This window comes from Oryzias melastigma, linkage group LG1, assembly GCF_002922805.2.
Source record: "Oryzias melastigma strain HK-1 linkage group LG1, ASM292280v2, whole genome shotgun sequence".
Taxonomy (NCBI): Eukaryota; Metazoa; Chordata; class Actinopteri; order Beloniformes; family Adrianichthyidae; genus Oryzias; species Oryzias melastigma.
In genome coordinates, this window is record NC_050512.1 from 11,675,246 (window position 1) to 11,687,291 (window position 12,046).

A 12,046-nucleotide genomic window follows, 5' to 3' on the forward strand; every position below is an offset into this window, starting at 1 on the left:
GGGCATGTTGAGAGGGAGAGAAAAACAAGAAGAGGGGCGTTCAAACGTTCAGAGGCTGTCAGCATGTCAGGTCAGACTTTGGTATGCACGCAGGCATGTCATCCACTTTGGCTGTTCCTCCAGGTGGTGGAGACACTGACTAATAATAGTAGATGTGGACGCCAACGCAAGAGTGGCATCTAGTGCCCAATTCAATCATAGCATACACATTTCCTTTTTTGTGTTATTGTTGTGTGTGTCAAACCAGTTTAATGCCATGATAAAAATATTTTTTTACATATTTTACCAGAAAAGTTTGTGTTCAACTCTGACATATATAATATAACATATAACAATTACGTGTTTATAAATAAATTGATAATTAATTAAGTTCACAAAATCACAAGGTGAAATGAGCTGTTTCTTGAAATGAGTTTCAAGAAAAGGTGCTCCCTTAGAGATGGGGTGAGAAGCGTGGTCACCTGGAGAGAACTCAGAGTAAAGCCTCTGCTCCTTCACATTGAGAGGAGCCAGTTGAGGTCGCTCTCGGATCTGGTCCGAATGACTCCCAGAAGCCTCTCGGATGTGCCAGGAACACCTGGAACATCCCACTGGGTGGAGTCCCTGGGAAAGACCCAGGACACACAGGAGAGCCTATGGCCCAATCCAAATTCTTCCCTTCTCGCTTCCCCTTCATTTAGCCCTCCAAATGGAGAGTTATGAAAAATACTGTTTCATATTTTGGACATCACTTTTGTCGATGACGTCACCAACAGTTGCCAGTCTGCTTGCCATAGCACAGAATTTCCAGCACTCAAATATACATAACAACAGTGGCTATGACTTTAAAAAGGTCATGCTACAACAAAAAGTCATTAATTACATTTAAATGTAAACTTCTGTGGTTCAGAGCGCACCCACGTAAAGAAAAGCGCTTCTAAGCATGACGTGGTTCACCCTCGTGATGTAGGACTTTGTTTCCCTCCGCTTGGAGGTTTGGATTTTTTTTTAAATATTCCAGACACACTTGCACTAACATTGCCCCTTCAAATGAAGGGGTGGGGAGAGGGAAGAATTTAGACTTGGCCTATGTCTCTCGGCTGGCGTAGGAACGCCTCGGGGTTCCCCAGAAGAGCTGGAGGAAATGGCCGGGAGCGGGAAGTCTGGGCAACTTAGACTGGTGCCCCTGTGAGCCGGTCCGGAAGATGAATGGATAGATGGATGGATGGATGGATTCAAAAGGAAGAACAATCCAGTGTTTTTGTTTCAAGTCCTGGTAAGCAACACAGGGTTGTCACAGGAGGGAACAAACCAAAAAGAAGTCAAGCATGGGAATTACAAAGGGAACCTTCATATCAGATCAGTTTTGACCCCAGCCAACAACAACTGCCTATGATGCTGTTGGCCTAATGGTTACCAGAGGAAATGGACAAGTGTTGGTCAAAAAAGGAGAGAAGAAAGTCACAGAAAAAGACAGAAAAATGAAAGGAGGGAGTGTTGGATGTAGAGGAGGAAGTTTGAATGTTAAAACTTTGACATGGAGAACTAGAGTGTTAATTTAAAAAAAGTGGAAAGTTTTTTTTTTTTTTTTTTGGCGGGGATGTAAAAAGAGGAAATAATGCATAATGCTGAGTGTTATAGAGAAAGGCATTGGGTCCCATTTGTATAGTCTTTGGGACACCCCAAATCTGAGTTTGAACTTGTGGTCTTCCATCTTGCGGTGAGGAAGATGAAGATAACAAGGGTGGAGTCGAGGACCAAAAGACCAAAAAGGAGGTTTGTGGATGTTGTGAAGGAGGACTAGTTGCAGATGCAAAAATTCAGCTTAAAAAAGATTGTATTTATGACATAGATTGAAGATATGGAGGGCAGGTCACATACTCCCTGCTTCGCTCCATTCTGTTGCATCCACTTGCAGACAAATAGATCCTTACACGTCTTTTTTTTTCCTTGTCTGAGCTGACATTTGGCTCAAAACTGTTCAGCTGGGTAGCTCCAATTTTGCTCGCCACTGTTGTTGCACCAGTAACATTAGCTTTGGGGTGTGAGGAGCTATAAGCTAGCGGGAGAGTGTGTAAAGGAATGATGGGAAGGGGACAGACTTCCCACCTACCACTCAAGAGGCAAATTTCTAATTAACTACTGTCGTTCTACACAAACTGTCCTAGAAAACAAGACAGGCTTTTTAATTTTGGCAAAAAAATGGCATAATCATGATTAAAAGACCACTGGGATTGCTTAAAATAGAACAACTATTATCAAAGTGGGTCTTTAGAAAACATTTGTGGATTTAACACTCCATATTTAATGTTTACATTGAACTAGTGTGTTCATGTGACTGTGACATATTTACCACACCACCAGCAAAACCTTCCTATTTCATTCATTACTTTTTATTTCATCCTTTTTATACCTTTCAATACATTTTAGGATTCAGTTCCTTTATATTTTTCTTCCTGCTCCCTGTGTGTACCAAAACTACAAAGCTCTGCTTTTCAGAATGTGCTAGTAGTCCCACGGTCAGCATCTGAGAATGAGGTGCCTGTTCCTTAACAGTGGCTGGTGTGAAACCTTACAGCACTTAGTATATCAAGCTACAAGTCAAAATCGTTAGACAAAGATTGTTCAATTGGACAAAAATTATTTTTAAAAGTATATGATCAAAATTTTTTTTTAAATATAGTTACTTAGCATAACTTGAAATGTAATACTATTAACAAATTATTAGTGTAGTCATAGATGGAATTTCCCCTAAATACACACAAAAGCACCCCCACCATCCAACCCTAACCACCATTTCTAACCACCATCCCCAGTTCTATTCACATCTACAATACAACAACCTAATCTGCTATTAGTTCGTAAATGATTCTTACACCGCAGTGAGCTTTAACATGACAGGAACTGTAGAGACAAGATCAAATGAAACTGTCCTTTGGTTCTGAGAAAAAAAGAAGTGAAAGGAAAAAAGAATTGCTAAGTTTTCTCACCAACATAGGCTATTTAACAGAGCATCATGTATGTGACAATAACCATAAACAAAGACAGCATGAGGCTTTTTAAAAGTGATGTACGGCACAATGAAAAAGTATGACTGATTAAAAAATGTTTGGAAAATGTGGCAGCTGGTCATCACTTGTATCACACTCCAGAGAAAGTGTACATCTGGAAAAGTAATTTTAACACAGATTTTTATAAAGAAGAAAATTAGGGAAAGTAGGACAAAAGCTCCCTGAAACTGCCAACTGAAAGTGATTCTGCTTGTACAGGAAGAAAAAACAAAAGAAGAGAATCACCGCAAAGTAATCCTCCTTTTTATTGGGATTGAGTGAAGAATTTATAGAAAGCAACCTTGTCTGTGGCTTTTTGGGGTTTTAGATCTCAGGGTTCCTGGCAACATTCTTGCATAGTCACTTTGGTGCCACTAGTTTACCAAAACGAGATTCCAGTCACTGTTAGGAGACATCTGGCTTTAGACAAAAAAGAACTTTGCAAATTTGAATCCAGCAAAATTCTGGCTTCACTAATCACCAATTTCATCTTTTTGACCATTCCATGGGGCTTTACCATTGCACTGGAATTGATTTGAATATGTTGGACACTTGGCCTCTCTTGTTTGAGGATGAAATTGGTAAATTTTTACAGAGTAATCACCCTTATCTCATGTACTATCTTATGGGGTCCAGATCACCCCACTCCCAATGTCGACATACCAACAAGGGTTAAGGTAGATTTTGAATGAATCTTTCAATCTTTCATGTGCTGTTACTTATTAAATGACATTTAACCTGTGCACTCATGTTTGCTCCACAATGTGACTATTTTATCACAAACTCCAGCTTTAACTAGTAGTAAAATAAATATGAATAAGACACAGCCCCATCCACAAGAACTATAAATGTAGAAGGAAATAGACTAATTATTTTTTTTGGGGGGGGGGCTTTCAGTCTGAACAGACAAGCCATTTATCATTAACTGAATAGGTCAGGGAAACAAATGTAACAAAATAACTATAAACATCAGGGCAAAAAGTATTTGGCTTCCCCACTTAAAAAGATGAGTTTGGTCTATAATGTTTATCATACAAACACTTCAACTGTGATAGACAGAATGTAAAGAATTCAGGAAAAAGTCATTTGTATAATGATGCAGAAAAATCAAAGAATCCAGCTTAGTGGCCTTGTGGTAGAGTGTTCGCCCTGAGATTGGAAGGTTGTGGGTTCATATCCCGGCCGAATCATACCAAAGACTCTAAAAATGGGACCCCAGTGCCTCCCTGCGTGACACACTAAAGAGTTGCACCGGGGGGTTAAACCACCAAATGGTTCCTGAGTGCGGCTGTGTCTGCCGCTCGCCGCTCACCGCTCCCCCAAGGGATGGGTCAAATGCGGAGAACAAATTTCACACACTTAGGTGTGTGACAAATTTTAATGGGACTTTAACTTTAACTTTAATCAAGAACTCACAGTTGAAGTGCATGATGAACACCAAACTAATCTTTTAAAGTCGAAGGACTTGCAGAATTTACAGTTGACATACTTTTTTGTCCCACTGCAGTTTGATAACAATGATTAAACAAGTTTTTAAAAAAGTATCATGTATCGGTTATTAAAACAGCTGTGAATTTGTATGCTGATAAAAGATTTTATTTTTCAATTCACCTTGTGCTGAAAATGATTACCTGCCAACAATAGTGCAAAACCATTTGTGCCACATTAACACATTTAAAAACAACTATTTGGTAGCGATCCTTTTTTAAAAATTCCGCTGCCCTGCTATATTTTTAGATGCTATTTGGATTATTTGCATTGATATTTAGGGCAAGTAGAAGTCTTCAGGGTGTTACTTTCATTCTGGATTTCATTTCTGGAGCCTGACCATCCTCATTTTCTCTCTTTTTAATTTATTGTATTTTCTGTTATAGAAACTTTTTTTTCATTTTTGGTCACTAATTAGTTTTTGATTCCCCAGTAAAAAAATAAATTTTATACTTCAAAAGTAAAGGTACACAAAACAATTGTTAATAGCAGTAAATCTGATAAAAAATAATTACTTTTACACTGACATCGAGGAGAAAAAACATAAAAGTTGTGTTTTATACAAGACAAGTGTGTTTCTGTTTTTATCAATCAAGTGAGCATCTGATGCCGCTGCAGCAAAGTAGTTTTAATTCGAAAGCAAAAATAAGAATGTATAGGTACACACTGTGGGATAACCTTCTTTCTTAGCAGTAAATAAGTAATCCTTTTTAGCAGTAAAAATTGTGAAAAAAATGATTCTTAAAAAGTACTTTTTGAGCAAAAATTGAAAATGTCACAAATTATGGCTGATTTGCTTTGTTGGACATAACATACCAGTGAAAAATAACTTTTTGTGCAATATTTCTATTGATGGTTATCAGTCGACACTCATTCCGTCACAGTTAAACTATTACTGGTTCGTTATTTCTAATTCTAGGCTGTAAATTGTTTTAACTGCTAATCATTTTGTGTGCTGGGATTTTTTTTAATTCAGCCTTGCTCTTTCTGTCAAGCTCTTTGCAAGTGCACTTCATTTTACTCTCAGACCCGCACACTGGTTTATCGCCTTATAGCACAGGCAGCAGCAGCAGCTTTGCATGTGTGCATGTCAGCATGTGTGTATGTGAAGGTGCGTCAGAGGAAAAAGGAAGTTGCGGGATGAAGTTAAAAGCTTTCAACACAGTGCAGCTCTGCAGAACACCCACCACGGAAGAAAGGCAGAACAAAAGTGCAGAAGCCTGAAGAGGAGATAATGAAAGTACGCCTGGGGTGGGTCAACATCGAGAGAAAAAGAGCTGCCTGGAGAAATTAAGGAAGGTAAGAGGTCATTTTCGATCCTCAGACGGATATTTGATCAGTTAGCGTGTCGGGTTTTTTTTAAGTTGCTGCTGAGTTTTTGTAACTTCAAGATGGCTGTTTTAGTAGTTGACTGTTTCTGCTCAGTGCTCATTGAGGATCAGTTTTTTGAATCAGCCCAACATTAATCTAACAATTTTTTATCAAAGTCAGATGTGACTTTGTATTGACATTTAGATGATCCACAGATACACTATATATCTTTATTTTCAGGCAAAAAAAATTAAAAATGGAGTTGTGGCGGCAGTGTGCGATGTGGTTAATTGAGTGCCGAGTTCTGCCTGAGAACCATAGAGTCACAGTGGGGCATGCCCAGGTAAACCATCTGCATCACTGACCTATTATCAAAAGTACATCTCCATCTGTTGGTTTTGAAACTTAATAAGGTGTATGTGATGTGGTAAGGTATGTGACCTGGCTCAGGCTCTAAGAGACGGCGTGCTGCTGTGCCAGCTGCTCAACAACCTGCTGCCTCAGGCGGTCAACCTAAAGGAGATCAACCTGAGGCCACAGATGTCGCAAGTAAGTCCCGGACCTTTCCTGTTCCATTTTCATAGATCATATCCATGGCGACGACTCCAGCAGTATGCAACACTAAGGCCCAGAGACCGCCTGATAAGAAAATACTGCAATCTATATTTGTCCTTATCAGGAGGCTTGCTGAGACTGTGCAGAAAGGAGGATGATGTTGATGAAAAGATGCAAAAGAAAAATTCAAATGTGACATACAGAAGGAATGTACAAAGAAAAACAAATATTTTATTGAAAAAAAGTTCTAAAAAAGGATTCAACAGATGCACTATACTAATCTACAACGTTTGCGGGGAATATCTTGCAATGGGTGAAATCCGCTAAGTAGAACTACAGCTGTTTTAAGGCTATAAAACCCCTCACCACACTTTTTATTCAATGTTCTCCAACAAACTTGAATATTTTACACTTTTCTCTGTTGTTCAAACCCTCAAAGTTCAAACCTTCTCAGAAAAATAACTCCAGTATTATAGAATTAAAATGGAAAAGATTTGCTTGCAACCAGAGATTTTTGTAAGTTTGGCAAACTGAATGTTCTCTGTACAGGACACACGGTGTGGAGAGCTTTGATTGACAAGATCTACAGGCAATCAGGATACAGAGCAAAGAGCGCCGCAAAAAAAAAAAAAAAAGTGACATAGTAAAGGACCACCATAATTAATAAAAAACAAAACACTATTACTGGTTTAAATAATGTTATTGCTTAAATATGTGTATTAACTAAAAATAATTTTCAGAAAAGTAAATAAAAAAAAACGCCAAGATGTTTTTAAGATGCTGGTAAGAAGAGATCAAGAACGTTTTTGTGAAAAAAATAATCTGCTTTCTTCCAACTGTTTAAAAAATAACCTCTCAACATGTACTCATCTGTATTAATCCACGGGTTAATTTAACTTGTAAAGGAAAGAATGGAATACCTCCATCACCCTGTTTTGACGCTCCAACTCGGTCGGTTTTGAAGTGAAAACTAGTGAAATTGCAGTAAAGTTTTTTTACTGTGGTGTTTACGTATTCCACCCATACCAACATGTTTTCTCTTTGCACTGAAAGTCCTCTTCTTTATTTTAAATATGATGCAACTGTATTCTAATAAGACTCACATTTCAATTAGGCTCTATTATGTCAGCTGTTGTTAACCCATTACAGAAGAACCTAAGTAAAAATCACAAGTCAAAAGAAGGAAAATAGTCCGTAAGGCTCAATGACTGAAGACTGCACACTCATGTGGGTTCTCATATAGACAGCCAACCACACATGATCACACCTAAATGTATTTTGAACTTATTGGTGAATGGCGTTTGCATACAATTTAAACTGTGGCAGGAAATTGGAGTGGCCAGAAAGAAAATGTGTTTGAAAGCCGGTACAGTGCATTCTGCTTTGAGGCAACAGTGGCAACCGCCAATGTGTTCTTACAGCCTGGTCACACCATTTAAAGTCCAGACATTCTTGTCATTAATGTAACAAAAAATTATAGAGGCAAATTAAAAAAAAAAGGATAACAAAACCCACTTTTTTTCACTTTTATAGAAGCAAAGAGATCTGTTGGTTATATAAGAACCAGTTTTTGTGTTAGCATGGCCATAGAGAAGTAACTGTTGTTCTACATTATTTTGGAAAAAGGATCATAAAATAGAATCAAAACAATATGAAGTTCATTGTTCTGCTGTGAGAAAGATTTTTGGAAAAGGGAACGTGTTTATGATGGTTACTAACCTTCCTGTGGGTGTGGGAGACGATAGCATATCTTCATACTTATGACATCTTAGAAATAGAAAGGGACGGTTTTTCGGGATGTAAGTTTCTTCTGTCCTAAACAAAGAAGTTTGATAAGTTTAAAAAAAACCTCCACTGTATTTCAGGAACAATCTCGTACAGACAGATGAGACCAGAGAGGGGTTTTTGTTAAGATGAAGCAACATTATGGAATAGACCAAAGTTGCTCCATGATGACGCAAATATCTATTAGTCAGAAACAAGCAACAAGCTCTTCGACTTTTAGACTAATGAAAGTGTCCAGATAAAGGCACTACACATTTTTTTTAGCCTCATTCCAAATTTTTTGTGGACCGTTTTTTTCCTGCACTATAATGAATGTCAAGGTACACCAAACTATAAGGTGAGACAGAACAATCAGAGATAGGTCTGTCAGTGAGACTTTTTTATTTGCATTCACAGTAACTTGAGAACTTGTTTGTAACTCGCTACATTAGCGTTAGCCACATTAGCATACTAACAATACCTGCAACCAATGAGCTATACTGCCTGTAACTCCCAACCTTGTTTGCAAAATGTTAAAAAAACAAACTATACCACAAAAACAAATGTTACTGTGACTACTCAATAGTGCCCTGGATTTCAAAAGCAATTTGAATACCATGCTCACTACTTTTCTTTCGTTTTGCTAAAGAGCGGATACGTCACTGATTTCACAAAGTGAAAATTGAATCAATAACAACATTTCACGACGCTTATTTGTGACTCCACTGTGTTCTGATGATGAAAATGTGGATAGTTTATTTTTAAAAATTACATTTAAACACGTTTTATCGCAAAAATGTTTCAACCGCAATGCATTGTGGTCTATATCCCCCAATGAAGTGAGCATTGATGCACACTAGCTTTTTTAAAGACTTCTGGGAAATTTCTAGTGTATTTGATTTTGGAATTGTAGCTCCGGACAGCACTAGAAAATTCGGTCATAGCCTATAAAAAACACAGTATGACACCGTTACTAGCCATGTTAGCCATGTTAGCGTATTTACAATATCACACAACCTTGTTAGAACTCGTAAAAACACACACTAACATTTTTGACAGAGCGCCATGTACCCAAAATTGCTTCAGCATCAGTAAGGTCACAAATACAAAAGCCACTGTGTGATGGAGAAGCATTGGCAGAATCTTCAAGATTTCTTTTTTTTTTTTTTAATCATTGGCGCGGTCATAAATGTAGACGCAGCCATCAGGGCTGCTTCTTATATACTCCCGGGCTACCTGGCGGCCGGTGGCGCTTGATATGGATGGCCGCCATCCATAGAGATTTACACATCGTCAAAATAGAGCTGCTGCCAGCTGCCAATTCCGCCTGCCACCAACATGTGTCCCCCCAGCTGATTTTGACATTCCCACCTGTCACTGCCACGAAATGAGTCATGCAGCCCGACCGATGTAAACTTTTAGAAAAAAAATTGGCCAGTCGCTGTAGAATTGTAACTTAAAAAAAAAAATGCACTGGAATGCACCTCCCGAATGCAAATGCCGCCTCTGGGCCAGCTGCCAAAACTGTTGAAAAAGCATTTAGGTGGTGGCATTTTGTAATACGTGACCGTAGTCTGAGCACAACCAGACTTTATAAGGCGCTCCAGCAGTTGTTTTTTTTTTAAATCAAGTTTGCCTTATAATGTGGAAAATACAGCTAATAAACAACTAAGTCCTGTCAAAATAGCAAAGGTAAGGACTGCAGTTCAGAGGCTGAGAATAATAAAAGAGAAGCAAGTGGGAAATGACACTATTTTCAGAGAAAGAAACAATAAGAAAGAAAAAGAGAAGCTGTGATCTGTTTTGCCTAATGTTCCCAAGGGAAGTACTTGTATTACGCCTGACAGGGCTTTACACAATGTCTGAAACACCTGCGCGTGCTGTTGCTACTGCACTTTTGGCTGGCAAATGTGAAACTAGGGAATCCCACGAGGTCAAATGTGGTTGAGAAAAATTCGCTTAAGAACAGAAGGTAGCCCCCATTAATAAATACTCTTGCAGCAATTACAAGCGGTGTTTGGAAAAGCACATGACGCTGTCGGCACAAACTTCTGATAGATGAGATGTGTGCAGCAGTATCGGTCAGAACATTTCCCCTTTCTTTAAGCGAGAGTTCCGCATTTCCCGCAGCTGAACAGACAGACGGACAGCCAGTCGCAGAGAAAAGAGAGAGGGGGTACTGAGATAAAGACGAGGCAAACGCAAAGGAAGAGCTTAAGGCTCTGCAAGTCATGCATAGTTTTAAACGTTTGACCATATAGGTCAGACATGCAGAATTGTGCATGTTTTTTTTGTTTTGCATGTTTTAAATTGGGCGCAGTGTCATCCATTTTGACTCACTCAATTCAGTTAATTAACCAATGGAGGGATAGAACATAAGACAAGAAGAAAATGAGACACAACCTGTGTATAGTTTTGTTAGCAGCATCTGGGTCAAACTAGTAAAAAGAAAACATTAAAAAAGTACACTCATCAAAATTCAAAACTGTGATATATTGTCTAATGTTGCTGTCAATGTCCTGTGTCTGTCTGCCATCAGTTCCTGTGCCTGAAGAATATCCGGACGTTTCTGGGAGTGTGCCAGGAGAGGTTTCATCTTAAGAAGAATGAGTTATTTGAAGCCTTCGAACTGTTCGATGTCCGGGACTTTGGAAAGGTATCGCTGCACCTCATCTATGTTTTCTGTGCATCAGGAGATGTTGTTTCTCCGGTGATGTAGTAAAAAAAAAAAAAAAAAAAATTGACAGTAAACCCGCAAGGCCCGAATGAAATCATGCATTTGATTTCTAAATTTGTAAACGTCAACCACCATAACTGCACACTGTGGGTTAGTAAGCAACCTTCAGTAATCAGCACTGTTCATTAGGGTTTTTCTGCTGTCTTCTTGATGTAAAGTAAGTCTGGATTCTTGCAGTCAGCTTATAATACTTGCTTTATACTTTTGCTTGTGGATGTAGTACACTAATACTTTTAATTTGTTTCAATCCTTTTATCATAATTCAAACTAAAAACCTTTTAATCAATATTTATGTAAGAAAAATGATACTCTGTTCACTATTTTTCCCCTTTTTGTTGTTCGTCAGGTAATAGTAGTTACAGGAAAAGTTATTTGTATAATATTTCCCTCCCCTTAAGCCTAAACAAAGATCTTATTGCCTTCAAGCAGGAAACACGGAAAACAGCACTCCACTGCAAAACGACAGAAGTATAAAAGTAGTTTGGGTAGTTTTACTTTGTCAACCACAGTAAATCTTACTGCTTGTAGTTAAAGGTATTCTGTAGAAATTGGGGAAAAAGTTATTTTAATTTTTTTTTTTTTTAATAGACTGGCATTGTTTTTTGTCTTCTCGGCTCTCATTCAAAAAAGAAAAAGAGATAAAGTTGGTCGGTAGTAAACATGACCATAACTTTTCTTTACTAATTAAGCTAAACCAAAAATGAGCTTTAATCTTTGAAGTGAATCAATAAAAGTCCACTCTCTGACGACGTGAAACGCAGAGTTTGTGCTGTTTCCTGGTAAATTCAAAATTTTATTGAAACTTTATTGAAAAGAAAATACAAAAATGCATTCGTAGTCCAGTTATTGTTGCACAAAACCATAACCAGAGATGAAAGCAAACTCAGCCTCACAACTAAATTCGGAGATGACACTCCACTGCCCCCAAAAAAGTTTCAGTTTCACTCAAAGGCTGTGACTGTTACATATCTGCATGATTCATTTGTAAATACCAAGACTCATATCATGACTTGCTACATAACTTATGCAGTGTTGCATGTGCATCAGACTTTTTGCAGTGTGTGAGGGTGTTGACTTGGAATGAAATGGATTGGTTTTCAAACTAGATAAACAAAATGTTTTGGCTTCAGAGTTGAGAAAGATTAGAGAAATGTACATGTGA

At 38.2% G+C, this 12,046-nt stretch overlaps 1 protein-coding gene across 7 annotated transcripts in view; it reads left to right on the forward strand.

The window, feature by feature from the left end:
• Positions 1-12,046, forward strand: part of LOC112137340 (proto-oncogene vav) — a 31,618-nt gene that overhangs the window by 5,155 nt on the left and 14,417 nt on the right. For 3 of the 7 annotated variants that reach the window (XM_024259595.2, XM_024259603.2, XM_024259596.2), the window contains exons 2-5: positions 5,629-5,816; positions 6,069-6,171; positions 6,261-6,377; positions 10,687-10,803. In XM_024259595.2, coding sequence (XP_024115363.1) covers positions 6,085-6,171; positions 6,261-6,377; positions 10,687-10,803 — 321 coding nt within the window. In that variant the 5' untranslated portion in view covers positions 5,629-5,816; positions 6,069-6,084. The remainder of the gene's footprint in view (positions 1-5,628; positions 5,817-6,068; positions 6,172-6,260; positions 6,378-10,686; positions 10,804-12,046) is intronic. The other 4 variants (XM_024259601.2, XM_024259600.2, XM_024259599.2 and 1 more) reach the window with 3 other exon arrangements.